This window comes from Hypanus sabinus, chromosome 31, assembly GCF_030144855.1.
Source record: "Hypanus sabinus isolate sHypSab1 chromosome 31, sHypSab1.hap1, whole genome shotgun sequence".
NCBI lineage: Eukaryota > Metazoa > Chordata > Chondrichthyes > Myliobatiformes > Dasyatidae > Hypanus > Hypanus sabinus.
Window position 1 is genome coordinate 31,563,477 of NC_082736.1, and position 14,054 is coordinate 31,577,530.

The following is a 14,054-nucleotide window of genomic DNA, read 5'->3' on the forward strand; positions in this document are numbered from 1 at the left end:
GCCATAGGTCACTAGAGCACAGAAAAAGGTCCTTTGGCCCATCTAGTCCATGCTGTACTGTTGCTCTGTCTGGTATAATTTATATTGTGTGCTTTCTGCAAAGCTGCCGTAAATTTTCTCGTTGTATCTGTGCTTCAACATTCTTGTGCATTTCTGCATTGAAAATAAACTCTATTTTACACACGTCCCAACTCATCAATCACTTCCTGACCTACTCTGGGTTCCTGAGTAGTTGCCTCGACTTTAAAATCAGAGTCACAGCATTTCCTCCTCCCCCCAGTTTCAGATTTATCACATGTACATCAAAACGTGCAGGAAATGCGTTGCTTGCATGAACAAGCAAAACAAGCTAGGAGTGTGCTGGGGGCAGCCCGTAAGTGTCAATCCCACAGTGCCGGGCAGAACAACACAAGGGCATACTGACCAACTGCATCACATCAACGTCTTTGAGCAGAAAGTCCTACAGAAGATAGTGGATTCACCCCAGTATATCATGGGTAAAGCCCTCCCAACCACTGAGCATATCTACATAAAACGCTGCCATTAGAAAGCAAAATCCATCATTAGGGATCCCCACCACCCAGGCCGTGCTCTCTTCTCACTGCTGCCATCAGGTAGAAGGTACAGGAGCCTCAGGACTCACACCACCAGGTTCAGGATCAGTTACTACCCCTCAACCATAAGGTAGAAGGTACAGGAGCCTCAGGACTCGCACCACCATGTTCAGGAACAGTTACTACCCCTCAACCATCAGGAAGGAGGTACAGGAGCCTCAGGACTCGCACCACCGGGTTCAGGAACAGTTACTACCCCTCAACCATCAGGAAGGAGGTACAGGAGCCTCAGGCACCACCGGGTTCAGGAACAGTTACTACCCCTCAACCATCAGGAAGGAGGTACAGGAGCCTCAGGACTCGCACCACCAGGTTCAGGAACAGTTACTACCCCTCAACCATCAGGAAGGAGGTACAGGAGCCTCAGGACCCGCACCACCGGGTTCAGGAACAGTTACTACCCGTCAACCATCAGGGTCCTGAACAAAAGGGGATAACCACACTCACTTGCCCATCTATTGAGATGCTCCCACAACAAATGATCTCACTTTAAGGACTCTTTATCTCATGTTCTGGTTATTTATTGCTATTTATTTATTTGCACAATTGGATGTCTTCTGCACTCTGGTTGATCTATCACTGATCCAGTTTGGTTACTGTTCTGAGTGTGCCCACAGGAAGGTGAACCTCAGGGTGGTATGTGGTGATGTACTCCGATGAGAAAATTTACTTTGAACAGTAAGAAAACAACAGCAAAACAAGACCCTATCTCACCACCCCACCCCCCCACACTGACCCCAGGCCAGGTGTCTCGGGGATGCTGGGGCTTGCAGACGTCGGGCCTCTGGACACCCGAACACAGCCAGACACGGGCAATATGCAGGTCTTCGCTGATGGGCGGCAAGTAACTTTCACACACTTAGGCCAGGCGGTCACGCCATCCTATTCTCCAACGTGCCCCTAGTGGCTCCCACTCCCCATTGTTCTGCGACTGGGGGTGGTGCCTTCAGATGCTGGCAACTTCAGCTCTGGAACTCACTGGCATTTAGGGCAGCAGTGAGGGTCCTCCACCTCTGTCTGTTCATACCATCGCACACAGATAGAGGAGGATTCTTCACCGCTGCTTCTGTAACCATTTTTCAAACTCGTTTGGCTTCTACCCTTTGACCTGTTTGGCATGGGTGACCCTACCAAGAGCCAAAGCAGAAAGCCTCCACTCAAGCCAAACCCGGTTCTGGAAGCCCTTCCCAAAATCTCTCCGCCTCTCCGTGCTGGGTAAAACTGGGTTCTGATCGCCTGTTCCCAACGCTTAGGTACAGAGCCCAATTTTGTTTCTTTTTCTTAGCGGTGTGGAGGGACAGAAGGATCCTCGGGCCCGAAATTCTCACAACACCCCCAAATGCGGTCTGACCAACGCCTTGGCGTCGCATCTCTGCTTTTATATTCTGGTCGTCTCGAAATGAACCGCCCCTATGACAGTGCAGCACTCCTTCCTCACTGCCCCTCCCTCTGTCCTGCCCTTCCAACTGTTCGCTGCCTCCTCTGGCCTTTGTGGTTTCTCCATGGGATCAGTTTTGACTCAAGAAGGAGTGTAAGGGTCAGGGCGAAGGCAGGAGAACGGGGCTTAGATGGAAAATAAATCGTCTGTGATCAGCAGATTCTTTCTTAGATAAGAGGCCTAAAATGGCTCACAATACTCCAAGTGCGATCTGACCAAAGCCTTGGTATTACATCCTTGCTTTTAAATTCCAGTTCTCTAACATCACATTTGCCTTCCCTACCACCGACTCCACCTGCAGGTAAACATCATGGGGAATTCTACGACTCCCACGTCCCCTTTGCGCCTCCAATTTCTGAATTCGCTCCCCCATTTAGAAAACAATCTATGCTTTCCTTCCTTCAAACAAATTTGCCCCCTGCCATCAAGCAGGAGGTACCCTAGCACCTGGGCAAGAACTGGAAATGACTCGGAAAATGTCTGGGCCGGGTAACTGGTGGTCGGATTGAGTTGCTCTCCGATTGGGGCAATTTACTTGCAAACGTTTTGCCACCGCGCCTGGAGACCTTGTCAGCGCACTGGTTAGTTGCGATGTGTCCTGGCAGGGACTGCTAGGACGGGGAGCAGCCCCAGGCCGTGAGACCTCCCACCACCCGGGCGCCTCACCAAGCATACACTGTTTACCTTTTGAACTTGTGTCGGATATGCATCTTATAAATTGCTAATTGATTTGTGGTAGTAATACTCCGTGTGTTTTGTGTTTGAGTTAAATATACCATGCTGTGGATCGTTTTGTTTGGCGGTATACGGTTGAGATGACAGAAAACCTGAACTTGGAAGGTTTTGGTTGAAGGAATGAAGGCATAGACTGTTTCCTACCACTAGTGGCCTAATTCTGCTCTCGCCTTATGGATCAGGGGGTTCACATGCTAACAGAGTACGTTTTAAAACAGATCCGAAGCACCACAGGAGAAAGGCTTGTAGCTGCTACAGCAAAATATCGGCGGCTTCTGTTTAAACACCAGATACAGCCAGAGGAAGCTGAGGGGAAACAACAGTACTGCCTACTTCTGCTTTCAGCAAGGGAGATTTGCAAAGGTGAACGTAGCCAGACCTTAAAGACATCGCCGTACGTGCCACTTCCAATCCGCTGGATCAGCTCGAACTCGTCCAGGGGGTTTTTGTTCGAGATCATCTGCTCCAGATCGGGGGCATCGTAAAACACACTGCTTTTCATCTCGAGGGGCGTTCCTGCCTGGTCGCTGAGGTGCCAAGATCCCACTCGGTTCGTTTCCCTTCCCTTTGATCTGGTGGCGACCAGCGCTCCTCACACCAAACTTGGCCCCTCGCGCTCAAAGGCTCTCCGGCATCGGGCGGCTGAAACCCTCTCGCTGTGATCTATCTCTCTTTTCCTGTTCCTGTCATGTGTGGTCACAAAGGCAAGGTAGTTTCTTATTCTCCTGCTCGTGTGAGTGTGACACCTTGAGGCTGGTCTGTTCGAAACAAGCAGTCTCTTTCTCTGTCTCCTCCGTTCCCATCTGTCTCTGTCTGTTTGTCCTCTTTACTTCTGCCTGCCTGCCTTTCTGTTTTTCTCTCTCTCTCTCTGTCCTGAGCAGATTCCCTTAACCACTGCCCACAGCATGATACTGCTGGATCGCAAAGCATTAGGCCTGAAGTCAGTTGACAGCATCATCTAAGCTGCATGCCTTGGGAAGTCACCACCTACACGGCTCCGGGCAAGAGCCTCTGATCTTGCAGGTGGGCTGTGGAGAGGATGTTCACGTGAGTAGGGGGCACAAGGGTCCGTGAGCCAGCAGGCCTGCCGCTTGAGCCTGGAGTTCGGGGTCCCGTCTGGGTGGGGGGTTCAAGATGGAACCTGAGGATCGACCATAAGACATAGGAGCAGAATTAGGCCATTCAGCCCAACGAATCTGATTTATCTTCCCTCACAAGCCCATTCTCCTCATGTCCTTTGACACCCTTACCAATCAACCTCTGCTTTAAATAGACTTGGCCTCCACAGCCATCTGTTGCAATGAATTTCACAGACTTACCACCCGCTGGCCAAAAGAATTCCTGTTCTAAAAGGGATGTCCTATTCGGAGCCCTGTGCCTTCTCGTCCTGGACTCTGCAACTATTGGTAACGTCTTCTCCACGTCCACTTCCGATTAGAAGCCTGGAACCCGAAGCTGGGATGCTGGCGGCCTGGGAGGGAAGAGAGGGGTCTGCTTCGTCGTTGTTGCTTGCTGAGTTCTGCGTTGTTCTGCCAGGCAGGGTGGACATGCTATGTTGGCACTGGTACGTGTGCCGACTCTCGAGGGAGTGGCCCCCAAAAGCACGTCCTTAACACCAACGACGTTTCACTGTACATTTCCATGCACACGTGGCAAAGAAACCTGTATCTCCTGGGAGCACTTGGAACCACTGTTTAGAAATACGATACCTCCATTCTAGGAGGTGAGGTCAAACCCAACTGCGGGACTTTGAAATCCACTCTGTTATTTTGATTTGGCTTTTGTAATGACGTTAACAGACTGGGGTTAAACTGCCCCTTCAAAGAGCAGAGTGGTGGGGACACCTTAGTGCTTGGCCATCGCTGCTCGGGGTTCCATTCCTGCTGCTGTCTGACATTCTCCCCGTAACTGTGTGTGTGTGTGTGTGTGTGTGTGTGTGTCTGTGTGTGTGTGTCTGTGTGTGTGAGTGTGTGTGTGTGTGTCTGTGTCTGTGTGTGTGAGTGTGTGTGTGTGTGTCTGTGTGTGTGTGTGTGTCTGTGTGTGTGTGTCTGTGTGTGTGTGTGAGTGTGTGTGTGTGTGTGTATGTGTGTGTGTGTGTGTCTGTGTGTGTGTGTGTCTGTGTGTGTGTGTGAGTGTGTGTGTGAGTGTGTGTGTGTGTGTGTGTGTGTGTGGTGTGTGTGTGTGTGTGTGTGAGTGTGTGTGTGAGTGTGTGTCTGTGTGTGTGTGTGTGTGTGTGTGTGTGTGTGTGTGTGTGTGTGTGTGTGTGTGTGTGTGTGTGTGTGTGTGTGTGTGTGTGTGTGTGTGTGTGTGTGTCTTCCCTCTGGGTATTCCAGTTTCCTCCAAAGGCGTACAGACTATCAAGTTGTGGGTCTGCTACGGTCGGCAATGGAAGTAAGGCACCAGTTGCAGGCTGCTTCCCGGCACATCCCCGGGCTGTGTCGGTATTTGACGCAAATACCCTTTTCGACGTACATGTGACAAATAAAGCTACTCCAAAATCCAACGGGACCACATCCCTGTCGTCGAGCTTGGAGGCTCGTGTGCCCCAGTGACCCGGCTGAGCTACATTGGCTGGAGACAGGGCTTTACGCTTTGGCTCCTGGTAGGGCCACCCATGCCCAACAGGTCAGAGGGTAGAGTGGCCTACTGGTCCCAACTCTGGGGTTCAGCTCAGGGCTAACAGCCCCAACTGCTCAATTTAAAAAAAATAGGAAGAGCAATGAAGAATCCTACTATCGATGGAGGACTGCCCTAAACGCCAGCGGCATAGCAGGCAGGCAGTAAGTTCGATCTTGGGGAAGTCCAGAACGAAGGGTCACAGTTTAAGGATAAAGGGACCTTTAGGGTCCTTTTAGGACCAAGATGAGGAAAAACTTCTTCACACAGAGAGTGGAGAATCTGTGGAATTCTCTGCCACAGGAAACAGTTGAGGCCAGTTCATTGGCTATATTTAAGAGGAAGTTAGATATGGCCCTTGTGGCTAAAGGGATCGGGGGTATGGAGAGAAAACAGGTACAGGGTTCTGAGTTGGATGATCAGCTATGATCATACTGAATGGCGGTGCAGGCTCGAAGGGCCGATTGGCCTACTCCTGCACCTATTTTCTATGTTTCAATCTTTATCATGGGCAGGGAGAGCCAGCATGGTGCATTGGCCAACACACACAACGTTAGAGGGACTCAGCAGATCATCCATGGAGGGAAAGAAACAGTCGACATTTCAGGTTGAGACCTCCATCAGGACATTGAACAGCAGTGATTCCTGTCTTTCCCTACAACTACATACACATAATTGGGCCAATTACACCATGCGACACTTTCTGGGCTACCCCCAGCACATCCTTGAACAGTGCTGGCCACCGACGCAAAATGACACGGACTGCAGTGTTTTGGAAGACCCCCAGATTACTGCTCTTGTCCAGTCGGCGAACATCATCTCTATGACTCGGGGAGAAATTTCTGCTGCTCCACCAGAACAAGATAGGTTTGGGTCTGTCGACAGCCACACAGCAGAGCTGTGCAGAGATCAGGAGCTACATCCCCCCCTTTGGCAGATCACTCATCGATTAAGGACACGTGGCTTTCTTTCAATACAAATTCTATTTTACAAAACATTATTCACAGACTGAGAATACAAAGCGAGCAAACCCTGGGGGATGAGTTAAAGGGCTGTGCCCCCAGGATATCGGAAACCTGACCGATTCCCAGTGGCTCTCACCAGAGCTGAACATCAGCCTAGCCGGCTTTGGTTTGCTTGTGGGGCAGTGCTGATTAACGCTGGCCCAGCAATAGGCAGTGATGTGGGCCGGTGGTGCAGAGGTGGCAGGGACAGATCCAACAGCTGGATGGGTTCAAGTGTTGGGAGAGGATTCCTTGGTCTCAAGTCCAGTGTTGGGGAGGGGGAGAGGTTCCTTGGTCGAGCCCAGTGCTTGGGTAGAAGGAGAACCTCTAATTGCCAACATTGGCTCCGAAGGCTAGTCACTGTACCCTTTTCCAGCATGGGGGTCTCCTGACCAGGAATGATCAGGACCTAACCAGAGTTCACCTTCACCCTAGCACACCAGGTCATCCACAGAAAAAGGACAGCTGGTTAACACCCCCCCCCCCCCCCAGTCTCTCCATCCTTTCCCACTCCCCCCTTCACTCCCTTTCCCTCCCTGGGTTGACTTTGCCCTATTGATGTCGTGCTCTCTGTCCCTGAACCTCTAGCCCTTTCTTCTACCCTCTCCCCATCTCTCCGACTATTCCTCTGACCCTTCACTCTCCCCCCTCGTACGTCCCACCCTTCACTCTCTCCCCGTCCGTCCCACCCTTCACTCTCTCCCCGTCCGTCCCACCCGTCACTCTCCCCCCCCGTCCGTCCCACCCTTCACTCTCTCCCCGTCCGTCCCACCCGTCACTCTCTCCCCCCGTCCGTCCCACCCATTACTCTCTCCCCCCGTCCGTCCCACCCTTCACTCTCTCCCCGTCCGTCCCACCCGACACTCTTTTCTCACATCCGTCCCACCCGTCACTCTCTCCTCACGTCCGTCCCACCCTTCACTCTCTCCCCGTCCGTCCCACCCGTCACTCTCTCCTCACGTCCGTCCCACCCCACTCTCTCCCCCCTGTCACTCTCTCCCCGTCCGTCCCACCCGTCACTCTCTCCTCACGTCCGTCCCACCCTTCACTCTCTCCCCGTCCGTCCCACCCGTCACTCTCTCCTCACGTCCGTCCCACCCCACTCTCTCCCCCCTGTCACTCTCTCCCCATCTGTCCCACCCTTCACTCTCTCCCCATTTGTCCCACCCTTCACTCTCTCCCCCCGTCCGTCCCACCCTTCACTCCCACTCTGTCTCTCTCCCACCCTTCACTCCCTGTCCCTCTACCCCTCTCTCACTCACTCACTCTCCTGCTCTCTCAACCTATCTCTCTCCACTAACCTCCCCCCCCACCAGCCGCTTTCAGAGGGACTTGCGTTGCCTCTTCAGGAAGGAGAGAGAGTAGTCACTGGCTGAGCTCAGCTTCTGCTTTTTCATCTGGACCTGGGACTGGGCGGTGAGCTGCAGTTTGATGGCGCTCGAATTGATCTTCAGGGCCGTCAGCAGCTCCTTCATGCCCTTCATCTTTTCGCTGTGGAAGGTGACGCAGGGACCCGTGGGGGCAGGGGCAGGGGGAAGGGGGGCAGTGGGAGCGGGAGCTGGAGCGGGCGTCGCCCTCTGGGTGGGGGCCGATCGCCGGCGCTCCACCACCTTCTCCGCCTGGAACTTCTTGGCGGGGGGCGGCTCCTCAGCCTTGGACTCACGGCGGGGCCCCCGGCGCCGGGCATCCCGCGAGTCATCGCTGTGCTGATCGTCGTCCTCGTTCGCCTCCGCGTCCTTCACGATGATCGTCACCTTGTGCCGCACCTAGGGCAGAGACAGAGGTGTCACTCAGACGGTGAAGGGAGGGAAGGCATCTCCCCAACCTGCTGCAGGCCCTTCAGCCCTCTGAGTCAGTGCTAACCCTATTACGCTGATCTCATTTTCATCCCCTTTTACATTCCCATCTACTCTCCTCAGATTCTACCATTCACTCACACTCGGGGGCTAATCAATTTAGGAGCGCAATCAGGCCATTCCGCCCATCGAGTATGCTTTCAATTGCAAGGTTTATTTTTATTTAGAGATAGAGCCCATTAACGGGCCTTTCGGCCCATCAAGCCACTGCTACCCAATTATACCCACGTGAACACTTAACCGACTAACCCGTAAATGTGGGAGGAAACCCACACGGTCTCAGGGAAGACGTACAAACTCCGTAAACACAGCGGCTGCCATTGAACACGGATCACTGGTGCTGTAATTGTGTTACGCTACCATAACCATATAATTATTTTTTCAACCTCATTCTCCCTGTGACCCTGGGCCCCCTTGCCAATAAAGAGCCCTTTAAATATACTATCAAAAATGACTAAATGTACTATTAATCTCTGCCTTCTGCAAAACAAATACCAGATTCACCACCCTCTGGCTCCTCATCTCTGCTCCAAAGAGACGTCCATCTACACTGAGGCTGTGGCCCTCTGGTTTGAGGCTCCTCTACTGATGGAGGTGTCTATCATCTCCACGCCCACTCTAGCCAGCCTTTCAGTATTCGGTAAGTTTCTATGAAAGTTCCTCTTCATTATTCGGAACTCCGAATATAGACTCTCCCCCGCATGGCGTTGAGATGCTTACAACAAAGGGCATTACAGCATGGCACAGGCCCCTTGGCACATGGTACTGTGACAACCTTTTGACCTCTCCGACATAGGCCTTCACTTTGATTGCTGGTGGGTTTGCCCTGCTGCCGGAGAGGGAAGCCCGTGTGGCCTGCCTGGGGACGTTACCCAGGTTTTCTGCGTTTTGCATCTGAACTTGGACTATGGACGCTTCCCCCCAGTTTTATAGTCTTATATTCTGTGTTTTTTGTCTGATCCTTCTTGCTTTTTTTGTTTGCAGGGGTGGGGGGGGGATTTGTGGGGTCAGGTCGATTTTTAGGATCATAGAAAACTTACAGAGCGATACAGGCCCTTTGGCCCACAAAGCTGTGCCGAACACATCCCTACCTAGGCTTTACCCGTAGCCCTCTATTTTTCTAAGCTCCATGTCCATCCAGGAGCTCCATCCAGGAGTCTCTTGAAAGACCCTATCATTTCTGCCTCCACCACTACCGCCGGCAGCCCATTCCACACACTCATCACTCTTACCCCTGACATCTCCTCTGTACCTACTCCCCAGCACCTTAAAACTGTGCCCTCTCGTGTTAGCCATTTTCAACCCTGGGAAAAAGCCTCTGACTATCCACATGATCAATGCCTCTCATCATCTTATACACCTCTATCAGGTCACCTCGCATCCTTCGTCGCTCCAAGGAGAAAAGGCCGAGTTCACTCAACCTATTCTCATAAGGCATGCTCCCCAATCCAGGCAACATCCTTGTAAATCTCCTCTGCACCCTCACTATGGTTTCCACGTCCTTCCTATAGATATCAAGGCAACCAGAATTGAGCACAGTACTCCAAGTGGGAACGGACCAGGGCCCTATATAGCTGCAACATTACCACTCGGCTCTTAAACTCAATCCCACGATTAACAAAGGCCAATGCACCGTATGCCTTCTTAACTACAGAGTCAACCTGTGTAGCAGCTTGGAGTGTCCTATGGACCCCAAGATCCCTCAGGTCTTCCACAATGCCATGAGTCTTACCATTAATACTATATACTGCCATCATATTTGACCTACCAAAATGGACCACCACACTTCTCTGGGTTGAACTCCAGCTGCCACTTCTCAGCCCAGTTTTGCATCCTATCAATGTCCCGCTGTAACCTCTGACAACCCTCCACACTATCCACAACACCTCCAACCTTTACTAACCCATCCCTCCACTTCCTCATTTAAGGCATTTATAAAAAAATCACAGAGTAGGGGGTCCCAGAACAGATCCCTGAGGTACTCCACTGGTCACCGACCTCCATGCAGAACATGACCCGTCTACAACCACTCTTTGCCTTCAGTGGGCAAGCCAGTTCTGGATCCACAGAGCAATGTCCCCTTGGATCCCATGCCTTCTTAATAAGTCTTGTTTTGGGCACCTTATCAAATGCCTTCGTACACCACGGTTCTTGTACCCTACCATCCTTTCCATGTCTCATTGGAACGTACCTACTCAGAGCCCCGTGCAAATATCCCCTGAACATTTGCCACATTTCTTCCATACATTTCCCTGAGAACATCAGTTTCCAATTTATGCTTCCAAGTTCCTGCCTGATAGCTTCATATTTCCCCTTACTCCAATTAAACACTTTCCTAACTTGCCTGTTCCTATCCCTCTCCAATGCTATGGTAAAGGAGATAGAATTGTGATCACTGTTTCCAAAATGCTCTCCCACTGAGAGACCTGACACCTGACCAGGTTCATTTCCCAATACCAGATCAAGTACAGCCTCTCCTCTTGTAGGCTTATCTGCATACTGTGTCAAGAAACCTTCTTGAACACTCCTAACAAACTCCACCCCATCTAAACCCCTCTCTAGGGACATGTCAATCGATATTTGGGAAATTAAAATCTCCCACCACAACAACCCTGTTATTATTACACCTTTCCAGAATCTGTCTGCCTATCTGCTCCTCGATGTTCCTGTTACTATTAGGTGGTCTATAAAAAGCAGCCAGTAGAATTATTGACCTCTTCCTGTTTCTAACTTCCACCCACAGAGACTCCATAGACAATCCCTCCATGACTACCTCCTTTCTGCTGCCATGACACTATCTCCGATCAACAGTGCCATGGCCTCACCTCTTTTGCTGTCCTTTCTGAAACATCTAAAGCCTGGCGCGAAGTAGCCAGTCCTGCCTCTGCACCGTCCAAGTCTCTGTAATGGCCACAACATCATAGCTCCAAGTGCTGATTCACGGTCTAAGCTCATCCGCTTTATTCATGATACTCCTTGCATCAAAACATAGACACAACTCAAACCATCAGACTGAGCGCGTCCCACCTGCCTGTCCACCCTCTCGCACTGTCTCCAAGCTTTCTCTGTTTGTGAGCCAACCTCTCTTTCCTCCGTACATTTCAGTTTGGTTCCCACCTCCCCAGCATTTCTCGCTTAAACTCTCCCTTAGCAAACCTCCCCGCCAGGATATTGGTCCCTCTCGGATTCAAGTGCAATAGAATGGGTGGAAGTAAACAACAATCAGTCTGACCAGTGGTCTGGCACCGCCGGGAACGGGTGGAAGTAAACAACAACAATCAGTCTGACCAGTGGTCTGGCACCGCCGGGAACGGGTGGAAGTAAACAACAACAATCAGTCTGACCAGTGGTCTGGCACCGCCGGGAACGGGTGGAAGTAAACAACAACAATCAGTCTGACCAGTGGTCTGGCCCCGCCGGGAACGGGTGGAAGTAAACAACAACAATCAGTCTGACCAGTGGTCTGGCACCGCCGGGAACGGGTGGCAGTAAACAACAACAAACAGTCTGACCAGTGGTCTGGCCCCGCCGGGAACGGGTGGAAATAAACAACAACAATCAGTCTGACCAGTGGTCTGGCCCCGCCGGGAACGGGTGGAAGTAAACAACAATCAGTCTGACCAGTGGTCTGGCACCGCCGGGAACAGGTAGAAGTAAACAACAATCAGTCTGACCAGTGGTCTGGCCCCGCCGGGAACGGGTGGAAGTAAACAACAACAATCAGTCTGACCAGTGGTCTGGCACCGCCGGGAACGGGTGGAAGTAAACAACAACAATCAGTCTGACCAGTGGTCTGGCACCGCCGGGAACGGGTGGAAGTAAACAACAACAATCAGTCTGACCAGTGGTCTGGCACCGCCGGGAACGGGTGGAAGTAAACAACAACAATCAGTCTGACCAGTGGTCTGGCCCCGCCGGGAACGGGTGGAAGTAAACAACAACAATCAGTCTGACCAGTGGTCTGGCACCGCCGGGAACGGGTGGCAGTAAACAACAACAAACAGTCTGACCAGTGGTCTGGCCCCGCCGGGAACGGGTGGAAGTAAACAACAATCAGTCTGACCAGTGGTCTGGCCCCGCCGGGAACGGGTGGAAGTAAACAACAATCAGTCTGACCAGTGGTCTGGCCCCGCCGGGAACAGGTGGAGGTAAACAACAATCAGTCTGACCAGTGGTCTGGCACCGCCGGGAACGGGTGGAAGTAAACAACAACAATCAGTCTGACCAGTGGTCTGGCCCCGCCGGGAACGGGTGGAAGTAAACAACAATCAGTCTGACCAGTGGTCTGGCACCGCCGGGAACGGGTGGAAGTAAACAACAAACAGTCTGACCAGTGGTCTGGCCCCGCCGGGAACAGGTGGAAGTAAACAACAACAATCAGTCTGACCAGTGGTCTGGCCCCGCCGGGAACGGGTGGAAGTAAACAACAATCAGTCTGACCAGTGGTCTGGCACCGCCGGGAACAGGTAGAAGTAAACAACAATCAGTCTGACCAGTGGTCTGGCCCCGCCGGGAACGGGTGGAAGTAAACAACAATCAGTCTGACCAGTGGTCTGGCCCCGCCGGGAACGGGTAGAAGTAAACAACAAACAGTCTGACCAGTGGTCTGGCCCCGCCGGGAACGGGTGGAAGGAAACAACAACAATCAGTCTGACCAGTGGTCTGGCACCACCGGGAACGGGTAGAAGTAAACAACAATCAGTCTGACCAGTGGTCTGGCACCACCGGGAACGGGTGGAAGTAAACAACAACAAACAGTCTGACCAGTGGTCTGGCACCGCCGGGAACGGGTGGAAGTAAACAACAACAATCAGTCTGACCAGTGGTCTGGCACCGCCGGGAACGGGTGGAAGTAAACAACAACAATCAGTCTGACCAGTGGTCTGGCACCGCCGGGAACGGGTGGAAGTAAACAACAAACAGTCTGACCAGTGGTCTGGCCCCGCCGGGAACGGGTAGAAGTAAACAACAACAATCAGTCTGACCAGTGGTCTGGCCCCGCCGGGAACGGGTGGAAGTAAACAACAACAATCAGTCTGACCAGTGGTCTGGCACCGCCGGGAACGGGTGGCAGTAAACAACAATCAGTCTGACCAGTGGTCTGGCCCCGCCGGGAACAGGTGGAAGTAAACAACAACAATCAGTCTGACCAGTGGTCTGGCACCGCCGGGAACGGGTGGAAGTAAACAACAAACAGTCTGACCAGTGGTCTGGCCCCGCCGGGAACAGGTGGAAGTAAACAACAACAATCAGTCTGACCAGTGGTCTGGCCCCGCCGGGAACGGGTGGAAGTAAACAACAACAATCAGTCTGACCAGTGGTCTGGCCCCGCCGGGAACGGGTGGAAGTAAACAACAACAATCAGTCTGACCAGTGGTCTGGCACCGCCGGGAACGGGTGGCAGTAAACAACAATCAGTCTGACCAGTGGTCTGGTACCGCCGGGAACGGGTGGAAGTAAACAACAATCAGTCTGACCAGTGGTCTGGCCCCGCCGGGAACGGGTGGAAGTAAACAACAACAATCAGTCTGACCAGTGGTCTGGCACCGCCGGGAACGGGTGGAAGTAAACAACAACAATCAGTCTGACCAGTGGTCTGGCCCCGCCGGGAACGGGTGGAAGTAAACAACAACAATCAGTCTGACCAGTGGTCTGGTCCCGCCGGGAACGGGAGGAAGTAAACAACAACAAACAGTCTGACCAGTGGTCTGGCACCGCCGGGAACGGGTGGCAGTAAACAACAATCAGTCTGACCAGTGGTCTGGTACCGCCGGGAACGGGTGGAAGTAAA

At 52.4% G+C, this 14,054-nt stretch overlaps 2 protein-coding genes across 4 annotated transcripts in view; both read right to left on the bottom strand.

The window, feature by feature from the left end:
* The window catches only part of LOC132384041 (mitogen-activated protein kinase kinase kinase kinase 2-like), a 93,125-nt gene extending 89,571 nt beyond the window's left edge, over nt 1-3,554 (bottom strand). Inside the window, exon 1 of one of the 3 annotated variants that reach the window (XM_059955329.1) lies at nt 3,167-3,547. In XM_059955329.1, coding sequence (XP_059811312.1) covers nt 3,167-3,289 — 123 coding nt within the window. In that variant the 5' untranslated portion in view covers nt 3,290-3,547. Of the gene's footprint in view, nt 1-3,166 lie in introns of all 3 variants that reach the window. The other 2 variants (XM_059955328.1, XM_059955331.1) reach the window with 2 other exon arrangements.
* Nucleotides 3,555-7,616: 4,062 nt separating this feature from the next.
* men1 (multiple endocrine neoplasia I) overlaps nt 7,617-14,054 on the bottom strand; it is a 29,885-nt gene continuing 23,447 nt past the window's right edge. Inside the window, exon 10 of the mRNA XM_059955333.1 lies at nt 7,617-8,173. Coding sequence (XP_059811316.1) covers nt 7,730-8,173 — 444 coding nt within the window. The 3' untranslated portion in view covers nt 7,617-7,729. The remainder of the gene's footprint in view (nt 8,174-14,054) is intronic.